This window comes from Mollisia scopiformis, assembly GCF_001500285.1.
Source record: "Mollisia scopiformis unplaced genomic scaffold LY89scaffold_2, whole genome shotgun sequence".
NCBI classification, from domain to species: Eukaryota; Fungi; Ascomycota; class Leotiomycetes; order Helotiales; family Mollisiaceae; genus Mollisia; species Mollisia scopiformis.
In genome coordinates this window covers 1564412-1586374 of record NW_017263582.1, presented here as the reverse complement: position 1 = coordinate 1586374, position 21963 = coordinate 1564412, and the positions used below count along the sequence as shown (strand labels likewise).

The following is a 21963-nucleotide window of genomic DNA, read 5'->3' as shown; positions in this document are numbered from 1 at the left end:
CTGCGCACTTATAATGTTCTACAAATTCTGGAATAACATTATCTTGTAGCCCAAGTTTAACGGTAATTTTTATCGCATGTACAAAGATCTGACGTCTGGTCAACGATACGAAGTGCAGAATCAGCGAATGCAAAGAGCTGGACATTTCGTGATCATGAAAATTTTGCAAGCAGAGAGTGCGTAAATGAAGGAGTACGTTGAGTACCTAGCAACAAGACGCCGGAGGTCTGCAATGCTTAATCCGGCTCGGGAAACTGAATCCATACGAATAGCAAAACTCTACGAAGGTCATTGGCATCCTCAGGATTTTCCACACGGATCAGGCAGTCAAATCCCCGGCCCGCCCACGAGATTGAGCCTCGGCTCATCACGAGACTGATCGGGATTGGCCGGGATGACGGACAGATGCGGACTCATGCGGCAAAAAGGGGCATAGTCCGGCTGGGAGGAAGCTGCCGAGGTCAAGTCCAGCATTATCGGAGCTGCATTTCACAATCAATCATCGTCATCTCTCGCTTGTGAGCTGTTGATAGAGAGCACATGCCAATGCAAACAAAAACAGAATTGAAAAGCATCACACGAACAAAATCTTTTTTTGCATGAAGATACAATTATATCACAGAATGGGATCAGCGTCAGACTATAATATAGTCCAAAAATTCACATCGTAGAGCGGCGACCACCCAGTTCGTTGGTAACAAAAGAATCCTGGGGTTTCCCCACATTCACAAGCCTCGCCTTGCCCCAAGCTAGTCTTCCCCTCCACCCGACCGCGTGCTGCTTTTCTGTCGTCTCTGCCGATTAGTTCCCCATTGCCGGTTCCCCTTCATAACGACCTTACTCCTCTTTACCTGATGCTGACGTATTTCGTGGCTCTCCCAGAAAGAAAAAGAAGCATATAATTACCACCGCCACTCTTACTCCCCCGCGCGCAACAAATTCCTCCCATTCTTCGAAATAAGAATCTGCAGACAAACATAATTGAGGAGAATAACAAGAAAATTTGAAATGGCGAGCACAGAGTCTATCCTTCAGGGCGTGAATGTGTCGGGGACGGTCACCGATTTCAACAAGAAGATTCTGAGTAAGGAAGCTCTTGCTTTCCTCGCGCTGCTGCACAGATCTTTCAATGGCACGAGAAAAAATCTCTTGCAACGACGAGTGATCAGACAAGCAGAGTTGGACAAGGGGTCTCTGCCAGATTTCCTGCCAGAGACGAAGAATATCCGAGAGAATGATGCGTGGAAGGGTGCTCCTCCTGCACCAGGTCTGATTGATCGAAGAGTGGAGATTACTGGTCCCACGGATAGGAAAATGGTTGTCAATGCTCTGAATTCGAATGTCTGGACTTATATGGCGGATTTCGAAGGTAAGTGCTGCATCTACCGCACAATAGCTGTATACTGACAAGATGTGCAAACAGATTCGAGCGCCCCAACGTGGGATAACATGATTAATGGCCAAGTCAACCTCTACGATGCCATCCGCAAACAAGTAGACTTCAAGCAAGGAGAGAAGGAATACAAGCTCCGCACCGACCGAACCCTCCCAACCCTTATCGTCCGTCCTCGAGGCTGGCATCTAGAGGAAAAGCACCTCACCGTAGACGGCGAGCCCATCTCGGGCTCCCTCTTCGACTTTGGCCTCTACTTCTTCCACAACGCCAAGGAGCTCATCAAGCGAGGAACAGGCCCTTACTTCTACCTCCCGAAAATGGAATCCCACCTCGAAGCCCGCCTTTGGAACGACGTCTTCAACCTCGGCCAAGACTTCATCGCCATCCCCCGCGGCACTATCCGCGGCACCGTGCTCATCGAAACCATCCTCGCCGCCTTCGAAATGGATGAGATCATCTACGAGCTCCGCGACCACTCGTCCGGCCTGAACTGCGGACGATGGGACTACATCTTCAGCGTCATCAAGAAGTTCCGCCAGAACAGCAACTTCGTGCTCCCGGACCGCAGCGCCGTCACCATGACCGTCCCGTTCATGGACGCCTACGTCAAGCTGCTGATCCAGACCTGCCACCGCCGGCAAGTGCACGCCATGGGCGGCATGGCGGCCCAGATCCCCATCAAGGACGACAAGGCCGCCAACGACAAGGCGATGGAGGGCGTGTACGCAGATAAGCTGCGCGAAGCAAAAGCCGGGCATGACGGGACGTGGGTTGCGCATCCAGCTCTAGCATCCATTGCGTCCGAGGTATTCAACAAGCACATGCCGACGCCGAACCAGATGTTCGTGCGCCGCGAAGACGTCAAGATCGGGCAGAACGACCTGCTGAACATGAACGTGCCGGGCCAGATCACCGAGGACGGCATCCGGAAGAACCTGAACATCGGGCTCGGGTACATGGAAGGCTGGTTGCGGGGCATCGGGTGCGTGCCGATTAACTACCTGATGGAAGACGCGGCCACAGCGGAGGTGAGCCGGTCCCAATTGTGGCAGTGGGTTAAGCACGGGGTGTCGACCGCGGAGGGTAAGAAGGTCGATAAGGCGTACGCGCTGAAGTTGTTGCGGGAGCAGGCGGATGAGTTGGCGGGGAAGGCGGCCAAGGGGAATAAGTATCATCTCGCGGCGCAGTATTTCTCGGGCCAGGTTACTGGGGAGGATTATGCTGATTTTTTGACTTCGTGAGTTTCCCCCCCCTTCTTTTTCATCCTCGTAAGCTGATTATATATGAACAGATTGCTATACAACGAAATCACCTCAGTCGGTTCCGCGTCTCCGGCTTCGAAGCTGTGAGGTCTCAGTAGGTTGAGGGTTGAGAAAAATATGGGGAGGAGAGGAAGATTGTTACATTACTCGCAAGCAAATTTGTATGAAGTATATGAATCGATGAGCTGAACATTAATGCTGCGTTGAATTATCTTTCGACTTGGTGATCTGCTAAAGGATAAGCGAGACCCCTTTCTTGCCACTTGTGCTCATTTCTCGTTTATATATTATACTCCATTATCGGGCGCCATCTTGAACAACACTCGTCATGCACGAGCACACATTGACATGAACATACTGAGGATATTTTCATTTAGAAGCCAAAGCTCCCAAATGCAAATAGGTAATTGTACAGATACAAAGTTCTACACACAAGACCGCCTACCCGGCACCTGGTTCCAGACAATGCCTTCCTGTTCCCGAGTTGCCTCACGCTTAACTTCCATGTGATACCGCAATAAAAAGCGCCCAGACGCCACCTAACTCCTGTAACCTTGCTCCAAAATACGCCAGTTCCCGGTCTCAACTAAGCTCTCGCCATGATTGCCCGAGTCATGATTGTCTTCCGGATATCGATGATCTTGGAGACGTCAAGCTTTTGGTACTTATCGGGCATGTACTCTCCACTTGCGATACAGAGCACCTTCATTCTCTTGTCGTATCTCAAGCCTGTGAGTAGCTTGGGAGTGATGAGGAAGTATTGACTAGTATGCTCGTTGCAGGCGATTTCTACCATTCGCTCGTGGACCATGCGCTCGTTTCGAGGATCCATACCTTGGTTGATTTCATCGACGACTCGGAAAGGTGCTCTTGCGAGACGTTGCAGGGATAGGAGGAAGAAGATTGTTGATACCGAACGCTCTCCTCCGGATTGGCGATGGGCGTCTAGGATCTGAAGATCTTCGTTTTTCCTGTGAAGTGTTAGTGTTGATTATATCACGCTTGAGAAGAAGACCTACCTGAACTTCACTTTGATTTGAATGGCCCAAAGGTCGAAGTCGTCATCCTTGTGTACACTCACTGACCCAGCACAACCAATCTGCTCAAAATTGAATGAGAAGGCGTCACTGATCTCAGCAATGAGAGCGTCAAGCTGTGGCTCCCATTTACCACGAATCTTATTAATGTGTTGCTCGAGCTTTTCAAGCTTGGTCTCGGTCGCAGTGACCTTCTCCTTCAGCTTATCAACCTCAACTTGGCGTGACTCATATTGTCTAAGGGCGTTGGGATTGTTCAACTGCATGTACTCGAGTTTCGACTGTTCCGCGGCGATCTCTATGTCTAGAGATTCAAGAGTCATATCTGCCGGTGGATGTGTGAACTCCTGCTCATATGGCGCATTCTCTTCATCTGCAAGAATATCTTTGCAGATTGCCAATGCCCTCTTGGCAATGTCTTGGACTCTTTTAGACTCTTGTTCTGCGTGCTTCTTTCGCGCCTCCTCTTCCTCGAGCTGCCTGACGATATCCTCGTTGCGTGCCGTCAATGCCTCCACATCTGACCGAGCTTCGATAAGTCTGATCTGTGCTTCAAGGAGCTCGTCGTGACAGTCTCGAATCTTTTCCACTAGAGTTTTATACTCAAGTGCGTATTTTGATTTTCGAACGACTGCAAGATCATGCTGGTTTTGCAGTTTCTTGATCTGTTTCGTCAGCTCAGCACTTGCATTTTGCCGGGCTTGCAATGAGTCTTCCTCCACACCTGGAATGAGGTTAGATCGGAGTTCTGAAGGGAGATGTAAAAACTTACGGATCTTTTCGGGCAATGCCTTCCATGCGCCATAGGCTCTCTGCAATCCCTCTTTCTCTGACTTGAGAGCACGCTGTACCATTGGTTAGCCGACATTACTTTACTCTCGGGAAATGACTCACAATTTTTTCTTCCAGATCCTTCTCCTTGGTCCTCAGGTCTACTAATTCGGACTTGAAAGTTTCGTTTTGTGTTTTCAATGCCGCCATTTCTTCGTGCGCAGTTTTCATCTTTACCTCAATTTCCCCACGCGCTGAAGTGTCAATAGGTTGATCAACCCAGTACGAGGCGGGATACAATGCTCTCGTAATAGTCGATACAGCAGAAGGTCCGTACTCCTGTCGCTTGGAGACTTTGTAGCTTTGAGTGGCCGTGGTCCATTTGATCAGCTTATCACCTGTGACAATCAAGTTATATTGAGGTTCGGTGATATCGTTCAAAGTGACAGCTGCCAGGTGTAACTTCTGACTGTTACAGAGCATGCATAGGACTACCTCCGGGCCATCGATAAAATCAATAGCCCAGCCCTCCATGCCGATATTCCGCATTTCTTGAGGTGAAAGAGGGGCTCTTTGGCGTAGTGAAGCTAGATCATCATTCGCGGTTCGAATAGTGACATCAGTGAATTTCTCAGTCCCATGCAGTTGGTCGGATAATATCTTCGCATCGTTTGTAGTCTGTGCGGTGATAGCGAGGAAATCGTTCCTTTGCAGCATCGACTCAACTGCAGCAGCGTAACGAGGGTCTTTGATAGCGCAAGAGATCATGGGAGGGGCGTACACCTCTTTCTCAAACTCTTCGAGATGTTCTTGAACCCACTTCCAAGCTTTGGCAGTTTGTGCGGATTTCTTTTCCAGGTTATTCATTTGTTGACCTTCTTGCGTGTCAAATGCGGCAAGATCTCGTTGCGCCTCATCTTTCCTATTCCTGAGAACTCTAGCTCTATCTTTCAGTTCGTCATGGCTACTGAGCGTTGACGCAACTTCGGCTTTGACATCTCTCAGCTCGTGCTCTTTCTCCCTCTAGATGAAAAGTTTAGCGATGCCACAGAAATAGGTGGGCCAACATACAATGCGTTCATTCCACTCTCGGCCATCAAAGACGACTGGCTCACCATTCAGACCAGCCTTCAACTCTAGTATCTTTCTTTTAATTCTGTCTAATTCTCGTTTCTTGCCTTCCTTTTGTTTGTAGACAGCGTTGACCTCCTGCTCGTTCTTCGTAATCTCCTCATCTAACCCTCCGATGTCTCTTGTTTTCTTATCAGCCGCTTGTTCTGCCTCAGTCAAAGCTGCCTTGCGATCTTTGATCGCCAAATCGATTCGACTTGCGTACTCTTTCTTCTGTTCGATCGATTGCATAGTGGGCTCGACTGTCGTCTTCAACTCTTCATAGCGTTTCTGGGCTAGACGTTTGTTTTCCTTGAAGACACGATGCTCTGCAAGGGCAAGCTGGTATTCCACAAAAGGCCGAGTGTGCTCCAAGATCTTGACCCTAAGTAAAACTTCTTGTCTCTCCTGCAGCTTCACAACTTCAGCATGTAAGCTCTGCTGGCGAGTCTCCAGTGTTTCCAATTCCTCTTTGTCGCTGATATTTTGACGATCAAGTACTTTCTGGTCCTTCCGGTACTTCTTCAGAGCTTCGTGCATTTGGAGCATCTCCTCTGGTGCCGCTGCTCTCTGGGTCTGGAGCAAGAGCTCGACGGGAGATAGTCCTGCAAATTCTGATACTTTGTCTTGCGGTAAGAATTGGCAGAGATTATCGACTTGAATAGAATAGCTAACAGTTAATGCTTGTATAGCTTTCAATGAAGTCTTCTTTCCGTCAAGGAACCATTCTCGGGAGTTGCCGTCTCGGATAATACGCACTCGTACGACGTGATTGAAGGGTTCTTCCTCCTTCTTCTGAAGCTCAATCTCAATATATGCCTCGCTCAGACCATGCTTGACGAATTCGCCAATTTGCGAGGCACGACCAAGATGTTGAGGGCCCCATCCTAATCCCAGGCATATGGCACAAACCAACGAACTCTTTCCAGTACCGTTTGGACCGATGACCATGTTGAGATTCGGACCAGGAAAAAATTCGGCAGACTCGTACGTGACGAAGTTGGTGAGCTTCACACGAATAAGAGCGCCTGGTTGGAATGTATTCGAGTTCCCCTCCCCGCTTTCTTCATCATCGGAGAGGTTATCGTCGTCATTGCGAAATCCATTCGCAGATCGAACTGCTGGAGCTACAGACTCCTCGTCGCTCTGGTAGTCATCTGTTCGGGCGCGTTTTCCAGATGAAGTGGAAGGCGTCGATCGCTGGGAGGCTCGTAGATTTTCAGCCTCTTCGTCGCTCTCGATATCGGCACGCTGTCGACGGCGAGGAGGTGACGTTGTAGACGGCATCTTGTTGAAACGCAATCGCAGGGTGGTTGAAATTGTTCTCGTTGTCTCAGACCTTTGAAAGGAAGGGAACGCGTGACGCGTTGAGCTCACGATTCGCGGTAACCTAATTTAGCTAGATCACGTGTATAGCGGGGAAAGCGATTTCCGAGAAGTCAACGACAACGAAGTTCAGAGAAATATCAATCTTTTCATCCCAATGGTACTCCGACCCGACTATGTAGAAAAAGGTGGCACAACTGAGCTGGTGTCTCCACTTCTGGGCTGTATTGGGATCTTAGGGAAAGGTGAGCTAGTGGTAAGGGAATGGTCCAAACAGCAAGATTCCAAGCTCTTGAAATGTTCACTCGGGATACTGTTATAACCTCCAGTGATATTCACGGATATTGTGTCCAACCTTGCTTGAGTCTGCATAGGGTGTTGTAAGCTCAGTTCTGACTCTATACAGACCTCCACCTCCACGAATCTGTTGGCCTCACGTGGTGTGGCCTCCAGGCTGTGACGAGAACATACTGGGCATATGCTGTCCCATGAATGCGTGAGGATGATTCCAGTCGGTCAAAGAGGATAGGTAAAACAATAGATGAGTACCTAATCTCAAAGCACGTAGCATGTAGCCGTCATTTGCACTCCTTGCACTCCACATTTTGCTTCTTGAACTTCGAGAAGTCTTCCCTTATGTTAATGCAAATCGTTTCATCTGAGTGAGAAGGATCTGGAGGATGCCGTCCCTTTCAACGAAGCCATGATGCCAGCTTCTGTTCCTTGACATTGTGCTTGATGATACGTGCATGATCATAAACTCGGCATTGGACGATGAGCTTATTTGATTGAGCAGCTTCTTGATCAAATCGATTTGCACTTGAAAGCTTATGTCTATCCTTGCCATGCGGCCAGCTAGAAGGTTGTAATATGGAGGAGAACAGACATATGTAATTTTATGATGTGACTTTGGCGAAAGATTTGAAAGTGGTTCATGGGCAAATTTCGATGAAGCCTGTATTTTAGTTATAGAAGGCTGTTCGAGAAATAAATTCCGGGCCGATTTTATGTTAAGTGTCTGTCCGCATTCCTTCTTGCTTGGGAACTCGCCTAGAACGGACAAACGTCAACAAACCATTTTTGCCGACCAAAAAACTGCATTCCGACATTCAAATCGCTCCACCTCAAGATACTGCATAGCATTTTTTTGTGTTCCCCTTCAATCACTCGTTCCGTCATTCTCTCGTTCGCTCTCGATTAGCATCTGACACGCTCCGTTGGGAGTCGAGCTCATTCGTTTGTTGACATTCGCTCTCGCGGTAAACCAAAATATTTCGTTTCCAAATAAGTGCAAGTCACATTTCTCCAAACGCATCGCATTTCATCCTGACTTTTAATACAGAGAACTCTCCTCAGCCTTCGGTCGAGTCCGTGAAGGCGCAACAACGCGTCTCCTTGGCAACTCGAACAAGCAGCCTATCCGCGACCTACCGTCTACAATATCACAGTTGTAGAGGGACTTTTTCTAGGTTACGCGCCGTACTTGTTGGCAATGTTCTTGTCATTCTAGAAGGAGAACTCAATCATACACAAGATGAGCAGTGCTTCGCGGCAGCAGACGCGCCGACCGGCTCTTGGGGAGGCGACTGGTCGGGTCAATAATACACAAACCAGCATGGCTCCACCGTCCAAGGTGGCCCCCTCGATGCCGCATCATGAAAGTCGCGGCGCCAATGGACAGCTCGGAGACAATGCTGCGATGCCCCCACCTTCCCGACCTAATTCTACACGAAAATCATCTGCAGCACCTCCGGTATCAAATCGACTCTCTGAGATTATGAAGGATGACCAAGCAACATCGTCCAAGCGGACTTCGCAAGCTTCCACCAGTTCAGCCAACAGTCGAATCAAGGTTTGCGTTGGCCCTTGGAGACTGGGCCGTACTCTGGGCTACGGAGCTACGGCTCGCGTCAGACTTGCAAAGCATATTCAGACAGGACAAGTAGCAGCCGTTAAGATCATTGCGAAGAAGAGCGCCCTCATTTCTCAAGCAGGAAGTCTTGCGGATCTTGAAAAAGCAGACCTGAACAACCCAGAAGAGGATGGCATCAAGCGCATGCCGGTTGGCATAGAGAGAGAGGTAGCTATCATGAAGTTAATACAACATCCCAATATCATGAAGTTGTATGATATATGGGAGAATCGAACAGAGATGTAAGCATTATCTATGTAATCAGATGGTCTTTACGCTAACTTCAAAACAGCTACTTGGTATTGGAATTCCTCGAGAACGGAGAATTGTTCGAGCGCATCTCTAGCCAGGGAAGATTACAAGAAGTGGAAGCGATGAAGTACTTCCGACAACTCATCAGTGCTCTTGGCTATTGTCACTCCTTCAACATATGTCATCGAGATCTAAAGCCTGAGAACATACTCGTGTCTGCCGAAGGCAATGTGAAGATTGCTGATTTCGGCATGGCGGCATTACAACAAGGACCAGACTTCAAACTTCGAACATCCTGTGGTAGTCCTCACTATGCCGCTCCTGAGCTCGTGAAAGGCCATCTATACCGAGGTAATTTGGTGGACATATGGAGCATGGGAGTTATCTTGTATGCGATGCTGGCGGGGAGATTGCCATTCGATGGCGGTATGACTGACGATATTGGCACCGTGCTCAAGATGATCAGCAAGGGCCGATACACCATGAGTCCTGATATCAGTCCGGCCGCAGCAGATTTGATCAAAAAGATGCTCCAGGTGAACCCTAAGGATAGAATCACTATTGCCCAGATCTGGAGACATCCTCTGATGCAAGCATATGATCACCTAGATGATCTAGGAAAAGGGCTCTATCCACAGTCACCAAGCGCGAAGGCTTATGGGCATCCTGTCTCTCGGAGAAGTGAGATTGACAAAGACATCGTCCGTCAGCTCAATTCAATGTGGCATACATTATCTGAGCAGCAATTGATCGAGTCACTCTTGAATGAGGTGTAAGTCATGCAGTTACTGATGAAAGTACATTCCAGAGAAAGTCTTACTAATTCACACCAGACCAAACGATCAGAAGATCTTTTATGCTCTTCTCAGCAGACATCGAGACGCTCAGTTGGAAGATTACACGCCCGAACTAGAGTACTCGACTAGCGACTATCATCATGTCAGACCCCCAAGATTAAGGAAGACATATTCGACACGTCACTTCTCCCAAGTTGGCCACAAACGACAGGGATCCAAGTTCACGGTCATCAGCAACAGTGCAGAGACGGAGAAGAGTTATGATCCTTTCAAAGCTTCGAGACCTCAACGACTCAGTTCCTTGGGCACCACTGGTCCCAAAGTCACCATTCATCGCAACGACCGTCTGGCGTTACGGCCCTCTACACACTTAGCCCCACCGAAATTCGGCCAGACGAGGAGCTCGCTAGCAAGTTCAGTGAAGAGCAGTACTAGTGGTAATTACGCGCGTGCTGCGGGTCGATACAAGCGTGGTGTGAGCTTTAATCATTTACGAGTCTCTACTAGCAGCTTGCCGTCTCCAGCTTCTTCGAAGGCTCATAAACCTCGCCGACACAGTAACCATACCGAAGTCACCGATGATGGTGGAGATACTTTGCGCCCAGTGAACAAAGGTTCACCGTCCTCTCGTTATATCCGCTCTAGGAAGGCTCAGACCTCTCAGAATGGTAGTCCTGCAAAGAAGGCTGTCCGCGCAAGTCTCATATGGGGTGAAGATGTGCGCCAACTTAGCAGCAGCTTGGCCAAGGATTGTGACGAAGCTTTCAATCGGGGTTCGGTAATGACCAGTGAGGAAACTATCATTGACCTCACTGTCTACCATCCGGAGCGATCTTCCGCCAACAGGAGCAATGCGATACCCTTGAAGTCCAAGCCCAACGCTTTAGATACTCGCCCACTGCCTCCACCACCAGCTCGAACCGAATCCGTCAAGATTGAACTTGCGCAGCAGAAGCTTCAGTTCGAGCTTAGAAAGGAACTTGAAGGTCCCTCTGCGCAAGGCCATCTGGACCGCATGGTTACGCATCTTGATGAGCTGATGCGATCGCCATCATCTGTTACGGGAGAACGGCGTGCATCTTCCGCTCCATTCGAGACCTGGCAGAAATCCAGGCAATTGCCATCGATCCACGAGACTGGTGGTGAAGACTCGCCACCACGACGCAAAGACCAATCAAGCCGGTATCATCGAAGTGACGCTAAGAACAGTCGTATTGCTTCTGCTCCTGAACCTCGTGACATGAATCGCTATCAGAATGATCGGTTCACAAAACCAGATTCGTCCTTCAGAGACACTATTCGAGTGGTTCCGCCGTCATCATCAGAAAGCCCTGTCAAGATGCCAGCTCCTCTTACTATTAGGAAGAAGAGCTCCCAAGCACCCAAGCCTCCCTTGACAGATGATACCGGCAGCGAATGGGAGAGTTGTTATTCAAGTTATCAGCCTGCGGAGTCCAGCCTGCGTCAGCAATATAACATGGCCGGTAGAGGTGCTGTTCCGAGCTTGACACCAATCACTGAACGTCACTACGACGAAGAGACAGAAATCAACGAGAATGCCTCCGCTCCGTCAAACACAGGTACAGTTGTCAGAAAGAGATCAGGCTGGTTTAGACGCAACTCTAAAGCTAGCGATGATTCCCGGTTGTCTAATCTTGGCTCTGAAACTCAACAATCGATCAAGTCAGGAAATGGTGCTAAGACGGCCCTCTCTGACCGGGGAGGAAGCGCATATGATAAGCCCCAACCGCCACTACCCTCTCCGAAGAAGAAAGGTATATTTGGCAAACTTTTCAAGAAGCGATCTAAAGCCGACATGCAAGTTGCTAGTAAGTACATGAGACCCATCTAGACGTCAAAGCACTAACACGTATCCTAGACCACGATATCTTTGAGGACGAAGCAAGCTTGCGAGACTCCGTGGCCAATCTCAACAAATCTTTTGCTGGACGCTTTGCCGGTAATGAAGATGCAGGAACTCGCCAAATTGCACCTCAACGAAATTGGCTGGCCAAACTCTTCCATGTCAAGCCTGCGGCAAGATATCTATGCTTTTCGGTGTCTCAACGTACAGCTCGCAAAGAAATAGTCATTGTTTTCAGGGACTGGAAGAAGTATGGCATGCGTGATATCCAGGTCGACAAGCGACGCAATGTTGTTTTCGCTAAAGTTGGCCCGAAGAATTGTAAGTCACATTGAGGGAAGATAAGTGTGAGCATGACTGATATGGACTAGATCTTGACATCAAGGAAGTCTCAATCGCTGCAGAAGTCATGACTGTCATCGAGCACGGAAAGCGATCCCAACTCAGCATCGTTCGCTTCACTCAGGAACAAGGTGCTGCAAGCAGTTTCAACAAAGTTCTCGATACTTTGGAGAATGTGCTCCATGTCAAGAAACTGCTTGTTCTAGACGAGTTGAAGTCAAAGAGGATGATCAAGACTTTGACTTCTTCTTGAAACACAGCAACTTCTCAGCGATGACTGCTTCGCAGGCTGAAATGCTGCATGTGTCTGACGTTAGCTTCTAAGATGCAGTGCGGGGTGTTCGATGTAAGCAACCTCGATTTCTACATTCAGCTTATTGGTACTGACATTTGTCAGGGTCCTCTTAGCAATTTTGATGTTACCGTTCATTTGAATGGCAACCCAATTGTGTCGCATAAAATCTTCTCCGTGGTCGTAGATCACGAGGGTATGTAGAGTATTGCACTGTCAGAAGTAGGATAACATACAAGAAATTCGAGAGCATTGGGTGGAAGAAGACAACAGCGTGATTGCTGTGTGTATAGGATAGAGTAGTTAGAAGAGTGAAATGTGAGGACTAGATTCAAGTCTCATTACCTTTGAGATGTGAGCCGGTGACACGATTGTGGTGAGGAACAAAGAGCCTCTAGTCCTTGAAGAGCAAGTTCTCATGAAAGGCAGGTTGAATTGGCTTGCAAAACATCGTCTCAGATCCCTTGACATTTCATCTTTCATTGGAAGGATTTCAAAATCTTCTCATGCCTGGAAGTTCAGCCTCATGGTGTGTAGTACAACATTATCTGGAGTCGAACATTACTGGTGCGGGGGACGAGTTGAAACACCACGGGAAACCTGCATCTTACCCAGACAGAGATATTTTCAAAAGAAAAGAGTTTTCTGATATATCATATCCTCAAGCCTTGCTCCTTGTTTTTGGACTCGCACATCTAGGATTTGGTTGGCTGTGAGTTCTTGTTGGTTTTGCGTCACTGCACCTGAAAGGGATTGGTTTGCTAGTTATCACATTAGATTCCTTTGAGAAATTTGGTAGAGCAATTCCTCGAGATAGCGAATCTTCTCATAGAAGCTAGGTATCCAGATTCTCAAGGATCTCTTGTATACACGCGAACAATTGGATGCTTTCTCTTCAGAGACGAGAATCTTTGGATGCATAGCCAAATATGCTGCCACATATATGAACCTGCACCAGCCGCTCCAGCAAATTCTGCAGTTTGATCTCGAGTTCTTCTACTCACGGCATCAAGCGAACAACGAAGTCATAACACCGTGATTATGGGCCGCCAAGTTGTACTTGCCGACGACGCTTCACCAATTCTCGTTCGGGAGTACGTTCATAAGTTTCTTCTAACGCTTGACGAGATGGAGAAAAAAGAGGCTTACGATTTGGCTATGAAATGGGACTACGGATTAGGAATCGATCTTCGACGCTTCGATTGTGCAACTTTCAGAGGGATATTTGGTGCAGAAATCGGTGCGCTTTTGTATCTTCGTTTTCACCGAGAAAGTGCTCCTCCGGAAATTGTATCTCCTGGCGGCTGGCATAGCCTAGCCAATGTATCTAACAGAAGTGAGTGCGGTATACATACAATGTGTAGATCGAGATTGACATGGAACGCAAGTGGCAGGCATGCTGACGATGTTGCGATTGTCGACCGTTTCAGCATTTTCGAGCGCCAGGCTTATCGGGTGGAGACGAGAGGCTGCTCTGTTTTCTCTGGGGTGCTGTTTGAGCACCTTGTTTTTTCTTCTTTTTCTTTGTTGGGGATGATGGCTAGTATGGAGGTTGGTGTACCCAAAAATCTCCTTTTCAAGGGTCGCATATCTTATCTTGGAGTTGTCTTTTCTATTGGCGCCTTAGGAGGTCAAAAAGTGAGCATGAACTTTCGGGGAACGGGGGCGTTTAGAGAATATTCTTGGTTATATCTCTTGACTATTTACACCTCCATCCTGTGTCTTCTTTCCTCCGCTGATCTTGAATACACTCGAACATCCATCAATACAGCTTTGGCACCGTCCAATCAATCCACCGAGCCTCATCAAACGTCTCATTCGTCGTCTTGAAAACAGTGGTATTGACCCCTTCTGCATCCAACAAGAACCTATCAAAGAAAGCCGTCAACTCAGGCTGCTGATCAGCAGAAAACGCGCAATGGCTATGATTCCCATCCTGCGTAAACCCCATCCTATCACTCACCCCCAGCGCATCCCACACCTTCCTCGCAGCCGTCATACATCCATAACTGCTCTGAGGACTCAACCACACGTACGCTGTATTCTCAATCGCCAGCATAGCCCTTGGCGCAATCATACCAGCCAGCATATGATGATCAAACGGCAATAGATCCGTCTTATACTGAGCAAAATTATCGAATTCGGTAGAGAACCAGACATTCTCGTTCACGATCTCGGAAGAAGTCTGCACAACATATCCAGCAGCTTGCTCAGCGTCCGAAAGTCGCCAACACGCATCTCCTCCCGAACCACTCTCTTGCGGAATAGTCAGTCTGATACGAGGTTCAAAAGCCCCTGCTACCAGAGCTCCCTTTCCGTTCCGAGAACAGCCTGTCATGCCGAGGCGGGTGGTGTTGATTTTCGCTTCTGAGATTGGGAGGGATTCGAGAGCGTCGATAATCCGTGAAACGGCCCATGCCCAGGCTGTCATTGCGGATGCTGTGGCATTGATGCCGTACAGGTCGTAGAATTTCCCGATTCCGCGGGAGGAGGCGTCGTTTTGTTGGGCGATGTCGTCGTTGTCGAGGTTGATGGTTGCGATGTTTGAGGGGATGGGGATACTGGGTGCTGCGTAGGCTATGACTGCGGGCCAGGGACCTTCACCTGTTGTTGGCCAGATGATCGAGGCTGAGAAGGAGATGGTTTTGTTGCGGTCGGTGACTTGGATGTTCAGGTTGTTGGTAGTGTAGTTGGTTCCCAAATATGTGGCATTGCTGGTTGTTATGTTTGCAGTCAGGGATGCTGGTTTTGGTGGGAGGTGTCCAAGTTCGTATTTTTGGAGTAGAGCACCGATTTGTTTTCGTCGACAATCCCATTGCGATGCGTTGCTGGTTTTTGCGCCTCCACCTGCAAATGTGAAAGGATCTGGAAGTTTGGTGTTGTTGTATAGCGTCAAGTTTATTGGTACATGACCTGTTCTGATGTCAGTGTCTATTTTTTCGGAGTAGAGAAATGGCTTACATTGGTTTTGTACCCAATGCTTTGATGCGACTGTACAAAACAAGCTGCTTAATATGGCAAGTGCCTGAAGTTTGAAGATTATTGACTTCATACTTCAAGGCTGTTCAGTCTCACAGACTTTCCTTCTTGTTTGTAGAATCTTCAGGTACAACAATAGCTCTTAATATGTCTACGCTCAAACCTTTCACCGTGAAAGGATCTCGGCCGGTTTCCCGAGCACATAGTGATAACGTAGGTCCTTTCCTTGTCTCCAGTACATTGTTCTTCCGTAACCGGATAAATCTATTTGTGTCGAACACCCATCCGAAGTATCTGCTCGACAGGAGGGGATAATAGCTTGGCAAAAGCTTAGCTATACCCAGATGGAGTTCGGGAGGTAATGGATAAAGTTCTCCCTGACGGATTTGTCGACTCCGCATATTGACGATCGCTTCTGCGGGGATTTAGCCATGCTTCACTTTTATCCGTGAGGAGTTTCGTCCAAAAACCTAGATCGAGGTTCGGATGTTTTCCGAAACAGTAGTGATCTTCGAATCTTCGCCGTTGACTCGTCATAGAAATTGTGTTCCTGAGTTGTTCAATTTGATAAGTTGCGAAAAGGGGTGTCACATGTTCTTTCGAAGAGCACAATCAGTCACTTGACGGATTCGACACCCTCATGCAGCTTGTCATGAATGCAATAAAATAAATACATTAGTAATGCTAAGTCGATCTTTGGAAAACTTGCAAATCGAAACAGTTCCAAATGTCGGAGACTCATTCAGACATTTTGAACGATCGTATGCAAGGCGGTTTTCTGAAAGAGGCCAGGCTTATCATCTGCGTTTGACACGAAGCTCTCCAGCTACGATATTCGTGCGGGATCACTACTAAGTAAGTCTCCAATAGTAAGCTCAATCTTGAAACTGATGCTGGACATCGTGAAGAGCTGTTCTGTGTCGAAGCCCTCAAGAATGAGTATACAATCCAAGATTCAAAGTCAAATTGTCAAACCAGTTATGTTTGGAAAGATCGAAAACACAGCAAAATATTTAGTGTTGAAAATAGAGTCAGACTTCTCAGAGAATTGAGAGAAATTAACCCCTCGAGTTCGAAGACCAGGCCAGATATTGAATGCACGGACAATTGACAAGATATTCGACACTTGAAACCGACATTCAGCAAACAAGAAAGAAGGGTAAAACAAAGAGTCTCTCAGCGTTTCGTATCAAGAAACATGACGGAGGTAGAGTTACGCAACTGCTGTAAGAGGAACATGGAAGTGATCAGGGAGTAACGAGATCAAGCAGTGCCGCAAAAGAGAGAAAGTATCGCCCAAGTGCAGGTCCAAATGCATGCACTTTTCATGCCTGCCCTTTCCGTAACTTCGAAACTGTTAATAAGAAGGGCTGCATGGTGATGACAAGAGCGAATCTAGAAGGAACAGTGACTCGAACAAGCTCAATCTTCTTAAAGTCCTTCTCCTTTCATAGACACAACAGACACTTCTTCCTTCCGGACTCCTCTCATCATTTGCTTCTCGCATTCAGAATCTCAGATGTCATAGTGTGCCACCAGTAAATGAGTTTCGACTGCAGTAGACATCTCGGGTGCCGAAGAACACCTTTTTGCCTCGATCCAAGCTCTTTCCATTGTCACTGAATCTTTGTAAATCGAATATTTTGGGGGCAACGATTGTTCTGAGTAGCTCTAATCGGAACAAGGCAAGCTCTACGGCAAAGACCTTCGACTCGATCACTCGAAGATGATCTGGGCCATTATCCATCAGAGACTCGTGACGAACTGGACGAAGCTCAGTATCGTACGAAATTCCAGGACTGAAGCAACTCCATCAAGACTTAGCATCGTAACCTCAATTTCGAAACCATGTATCGATTACCTCTGTCTGGAGAACAATGATGGTGGACGAGAGCCATGATGCTCTCAAGGGCAGTCAAACTGCGTTATCGGAATTCGAATCGCATAAATTCAGTAACTTGAGTACGGACATTGAGAGAAACTTTACGTACTACATCAAGCACAATGAACAACCCACATCTCCATCCTCGAAAGTCGTGACTCTAATTCCGAATTTCAAACTCTCCTCAAAGTGCAGCACTTTCCTTTCGTCGCGATACGATAATTCAACCTTAAAACCCCTCAACCGAGAACCGTATCCTACATTTCCTCCTCGGTGGTGCTGTTAGTGATGGTAGCCATTTCGACGTTGAACTAGATGTGTGATGTTCTCTGAAGGATTGCTTGCTTTGAAGTGTGTAGTTGAAGAATTGTGACTGAAGAATCAAGAAGACGGCGCCCGTCCGTTCTAGAATTTGTACTCGTGTCGAGCTTGGAGGTCAGTCCAAGCTTCGAGAACAACATCGTACATTCTACCTCCCCAATTATTTATCGGTAAATAAAGCTAAACACCCATCGTCCTGCAATGTCGATCTTGGATTGAGGAATCGAATGTCGGAGCCGAGTTCAGAAAACCAACGAAAGAAATCAAAAGACAGATCAGAAATCCAGAAATCCAACTCACCAGCCATCGAAACTGCGTACGAGCCCTATAAAACACCCCTGCACCGTCATCCCCTTCAAAACATCCACACTCACCAATCCCATCCAATCCACCACCACCTCAAAAGCCTCACCCAACCCACCGGTACCCCAATCCCTCCTCCCTCCCTCCCTCCTATCCTCACGCCTCAAATCCCGACCCAGCACCCCGGGATATGGAAACCCCCCCCCCCCAGATCCCCATCCCTGCCCGCAGCCGTGATAGCCGTTACGTTACGTTACGCTCCCTCCCCTCTTCCCTGTCCTGCCATGCCGCAGCGACGACGACGCCACAACCGAGACGCCAACCGAGAACGCCTTCGGGGGGGCCACCGGTGGTATTATTTTTTCCTCGCCCCCCAGGAATTTGGATCTGCCAGCAATTTTTTGATGGGCTACTTACCGACTCTCTGGGTTTCGTTTCGTGGTGGCTTTGGAGAACTGCCCGGGAGAGGGAGAGATCGACAGGGCGCCCGAGGGTTTGGTTTGGGGTTTGGCACTGACAGGTGGATGGAGGGATGGCATGGCAAGGATCGTCGGCTGTTTGCCTTGTATGTGGGGAATGGAAAAGGGGATGAGATCTACGGTTTTTTTTTGAGTTTTCGTTCGTTTGAAGGTCGATCTTTGACTGGGACTAGGACTAGGACTGGGATTGGGATTTGCGGGTGTGTTGCAGATAGGTGGAGAATGGGGAGGGATACTCGTTTGGAGACGATTTGGTGGTGTTTATTTTGACGTTCATATAATATATATGCTTCTCGCATTCAAGTCACATCGTTGGTCGCTTTCGCATGCAATCAATCCGACATTTCTCTCTCATCGAAGCCAGGGTCTCTTTTCACGCAATTCATGATAAGAATCAAGTAACTAAGTAGGCAACAAAGCCCCTCTCTCATTCTTTCGTCAATATGAGCTATTGGTTCATAGGCAGGTTGAATAATACAAATACATCGTCATCAAACAAGATACCATTTCTCCTCCATCCCTCTCAAATGCGTATCGGATATCTTTTGCTTAGAAAAGAAGAAGAAGCTGCTCTCAAAAACAGAACGACAAAAAAAATAACAACAAACAACAGACACAAATAGCTCCTTAGCACAACAAAGATGCGCTTGCTTCGTATCATCACTTTTCCACCACCACAGCAAACCCAACTCCAGCATTTCATCCCATGTCATCGATCCTCTTCATTAAACCCAAGTTTCCAAACCAAACAAACAACAAAATAGTTATACCGCGTAACGCCTTGCCTCGCTTGCCGGCCGGGTATTTGGAGCACTTCCAGTAAGTAAAAAAATATCGCTTCTCCTTCTCTTCTCTCTTTCTTCCTGGAAAAGACACACCCACAACAACAACAAGCAAACAGATTTACAGTCCAGTCCCGTTCCCCGTTTAAGATTCGTACGCCCCCATCCACGCCATCCATAAAAGACGAGAGACGAACAACATCATTCCGTGTACTTGATGTTGCGTCATGGCAGGAGAGAGAGAGATGATCATCTACACCTCTTTCTTCATCACCTCCGGACTGCCGCCCTCGGTCGAATCACTCAAGATCTCGGTCTTATCAACAGGTGACTGGCTCCCGCCCGCGTTCGCGCCACTGCCATTAGACGGCTTCCCGCAGCCTTTGACGAGGATGTGTCTCTGTTCGTTCAGTCAGCTTTGAATCACTGCTACCAATTGCTTGAGGGGGTTAAAATCGGATAAAGAACGAACCTTCAAAGCGTCCTTTCGGGAGAAGCTCTTCTCGCAGTGGCCGCATGGGAAAGGCTTGACTGCGAGATGGATCCGTTTGTGGCGCTTCAAATCGTGGTTGCGGTTGAAGGATTGCGGGCACTGGTCGCATTTGAAGGGACGATCGTTTTGCTGCTGTTGTTGAGGGTGGTGGCCGTACATCTGGGCGCCCATTTGGTGGCCTGGGTAGGGCATGTTCATGCCGCCAACGAGGGCCATTTGGTTGCCGGGGCTGTGGACGTTGGACATGATGGGACCGGCCATGGCTGGGAGACTGTAGCCGCTGAAGGATGGTCGGGGATAGCCTGGCGGCGCAGCCATTGACGGGTGAGGTTGCGCGGATACGGGGGAGATGCGATTCGAGGGAGCGGAAGAGGTATTTGGAGATTGCTGGGTTGGGGATTGCTGGGCGTAGGCTGGGAAGGAGGATTGCTGTGGCGTGGAGGAGGGCGTGTAGTAGTTGGTAGGTGTTGGTGGAGGTCGTTCGCCATAGTTATTGGGCGCATGCTGTGGGCCTTGTGGTGGCGCCTGTGAGACTGCTTGCTGGGAGTTGATGCTGTTTTGACTCAATTGTTGCTGATGTTGAGGTTGATTTTGCTGCGGAGGAGGTTGTTGTTGCTGGGATTGCGGTTGTTGTTGCGCCTGTTGTTGCTGTTGCTGTTGCTGTTGCTGCTGAGGAGCGAGTTGAGGCAGACTTTGTGATTGTCCTCCAGACATGGTAGGAAATGAAGGGAGGTTGATATCGTACGGAGGTGGAGGTAGTGCTTCACCAGACGCAGGAGAATGTGTATTTCGATTTGGGTAGTTCATGGATGGAGAATACAGTGGGCGTCCCATGTAACTTTGTCCTTGTCCTTGCGCGAACGTTGGAGGCATTGGAGGCGCCTGGCTGTACGTATACGAGTTGTTTCCAGGAGTTGGCCAGAAACCACCCATGGGTTGATATGGTGGAACTCCCGCAGCTGAGCTGCTAGAACTCTGGCTGTTCACACTGGCCGCGCCCAAAGGACTAAGATCATTTTGCAGACCGGTTGGAGGTGTGAGAACACTGCTGACCACTGCTGATGATGGCTGCGTGGTGCTGGGAGCATACGCCGGATATTTGTGCATTTGCGAGAGGTGATCTGGTGGAGGGAGTGAGAATTGGGGCAGATTGGAGGCTGCGGACCTTCGAGCCGTAAAGCTCTGGGCGGTCTCCATCATGGAAGATGATTGCGAAGTCCACGATGCCTGTCGAGTCGGAAACAACGAGAGGAGACTCGAGTTTTGGTGGGGTCCTTGGGACGAGAGAACTTGAGGCGTCGAGCGTAGTAAAGCCAGGACGGCGGTATTGCAGAGTAGGAGGGTAAGCGGAGAATGAAGAACAATGGGGATTGTCTTCTGCCACGTATTTGAGCGTCGTTGAGTGGAAAAATCTCACGATGTTGACCTTGAAGTGTGAAGAGTTCGTCGGCGTCGAAGTCAGACCTGGATAATAGAGTATGGTGGTGGATGTGGAGCGTCGATCACCTGGATGGCGGCCGGGGAGGCGTCTGTCGATATATGTAGCTTATTGGGTCTGGGTATGGTCTGTGTCCCGTCGCCAGGATTTGGCTGGATGGTGTTGATTACCAGGCGGGAAGCGTGGCAGAGGGGAGACGAGGGGAGGGGGGTCTAGCGCAGAAATAGTGCAGAGGGCTAAGGTTAAGCTCGTCGAGGCCACCTGGGTCGTTGGTAGCTTGTTAGTTACAGTAGTGAGGTGAATGCGCCAACGCCATGTGAGTGAGCGAGGAGAGTTCCGGAGGGAAGGGAGGGAGGAAGGCAGGAAGGGTAGGGCAGGGAACGAGGATGAGTGAGAAGGGATGCGATCGGGTTAGACCCAGAGGTAGTAGTTTGTCAGGTCAGGCCAGACCAGACCAGACCAGGTTGGGGTGGTGTACTGTTGTTTATTATTATTTCCCTAGTCGAGTGGAGTAGAGTGTAGCACAGAAAGAGAGAGAGAGAGAATGAGAGCACGGAGCAGAAGATTTGATCGAGGTGCTACTCGACTCTCTCTAGCTGCCCTCCCAGGGTCTAGGCTCGACTTCTAGTCCTTTTTCTAGCTTCTCCTCGCTCGCTCGATAGAGTATTTTCCTAGATAGATAATGTTCCAGGGATCGCGACGCTATGTCTGGGACTGGGACGGGGACGGGGACCAGGATGCGTGCTTTGGAGAAAGAGAAAATGGGGACATGCCGGAGCACCAGATGAGGACGACGGAACCGGACCGTGATCTGTGATTCGATTCGATGGTATCTCTTCTGGTGTTGGTGTGCGGGTGTATCTCGCGACTGGAATTGGAATCTGGAGCTTGCCGGCCCAGCAGAAGCAGCAGCAGCAGCAGCCGG

General features: G+C 48.7%; 7 protein-coding genes across 7 annotated transcripts; 3 read left to right on the top strand and 4 right to left on the bottom strand.

The window, feature by feature from the left end:
* Positions 1 to 608: 608 nt before the first annotated feature.
* Positions 609 to 2861, top strand: LY89DRAFT_635807 (malate synthase). The gene is made up of 3 exons (XM_018211459.1): positions 609 to 1369; positions 1424 to 2633; positions 2688 to 2861. The coding sequence occupies exons 1-3, from the start codon at positions 1009 to 1011 to the stop codon at positions 2743 to 2745; spliced, it is 1629 nt and encodes a 542-aa protein (XP_018077865.1). The 5' UTR covers positions 609 to 1008; the 3' UTR covers positions 2746 to 2861.
* A 154-nt stretch (positions 2862 to 3015) lies between these two features.
* Positions 3016 to 6926, bottom strand: LY89DRAFT_713948 (P-loop containing nucleoside triphosphate hydrolase protein). Its single transcript, XM_018218093.1, has 5 exons — positions 5538 to 6926; positions 4590 to 5489; positions 4468 to 4540; positions 3678 to 4419; positions 3016 to 3629 (listed from the first exon to the last, which is right to left on the bottom strand). Exons 1-5 carry the CDS (start codon positions 6861 to 6863, stop codon positions 3245 to 3247), a joined length of 3426 nt encoding a protein of 1141 aa, XP_018077864.1. The 5' UTR covers positions 6864 to 6926; the 3' UTR covers positions 3016 to 3244.
* A 118-nt stretch (positions 6927 to 7044) lies between these two features.
* On the bottom strand, positions 7045 to 7927 carry LY89DRAFT_680251 (uncharacterized protein). Its single transcript, XM_018214035.1, has one exon. It carries the CDS (start codon positions 7504 to 7506, stop codon positions 7336 to 7338), a length of 171 nt encoding a protein of 56 aa, XP_018077863.1. The 5' UTR covers positions 7507 to 7927; the 3' UTR covers positions 7045 to 7335.
* A 509-nt stretch (positions 7928 to 8436) lies between these two features.
* LY89DRAFT_713947 (Pkinase-domain-containing protein) lies at positions 8437 to 12675 on the top strand (the record flags this gene model as incomplete). Its single annotated transcript, XM_018218092.1, has 6 exons — positions 8437 to 9056; positions 9107 to 9838; positions 9900 to 11692; positions 11743 to 12048; positions 12099 to 12415; positions 12467 to 12675. 5 exons carry the CDS (start codon positions 8437 to 8439, stop codon positions 12320 to 12322), a joined length of 3675 nt encoding a protein of 1224 aa, XP_018077862.1. The 3' UTR covers positions 12323 to 12415; positions 12467 to 12675.
* Positions 12676 to 14123: 1448 nt separating this feature from the next.
* On the bottom strand, positions 14124 to 15413 carry LY89DRAFT_728246 (putative extracelular cellulose binding protein; the record flags this gene model as incomplete). Its single annotated transcript, XM_018219248.1, has 2 exons — positions 14124 to 15274; positions 15323 to 15413. The coding sequence occupies 2 exons, from the start codon at positions 15411 to 15413 to the stop codon at positions 14124 to 14126; spliced, it is 1242 nt and encodes a 413-aa protein (XP_018077861.1).
* A 1938-nt stretch (positions 15414 to 17351) lies between these two features.
* On the top strand, positions 17352 to 18706 carry LY89DRAFT_184221 (uncharacterized protein). Its single transcript, XM_018205649.1, has one exon. It carries the CDS (start codon positions 17771 to 17773, stop codon positions 18593 to 18595), a length of 825 nt encoding a protein of 274 aa, XP_018077860.1. The 5' UTR covers positions 17352 to 17770; the 3' UTR covers positions 18596 to 18706.
* Positions 18707 to 19199: 493 nt separating this feature from the next.
* LY89DRAFT_184052 (uncharacterized protein) lies at positions 19200 to 21215 on the bottom strand. The gene is made up of 2 exons (XM_018205647.1): positions 19580 to 21215; positions 19200 to 19507 (listed from the first exon to the last, which is right to left on the bottom strand). The coding sequence occupies exons 1-2, from the start codon at positions 20798 to 20800 to the stop codon at positions 19361 to 19363; spliced, it is 1368 nt and encodes a 455-aa protein (XP_018077859.1). The 5' UTR covers positions 20801 to 21215; the 3' UTR covers positions 19200 to 19360.
* Positions 21216 to 21963: the final 748 nt, after the last annotated feature.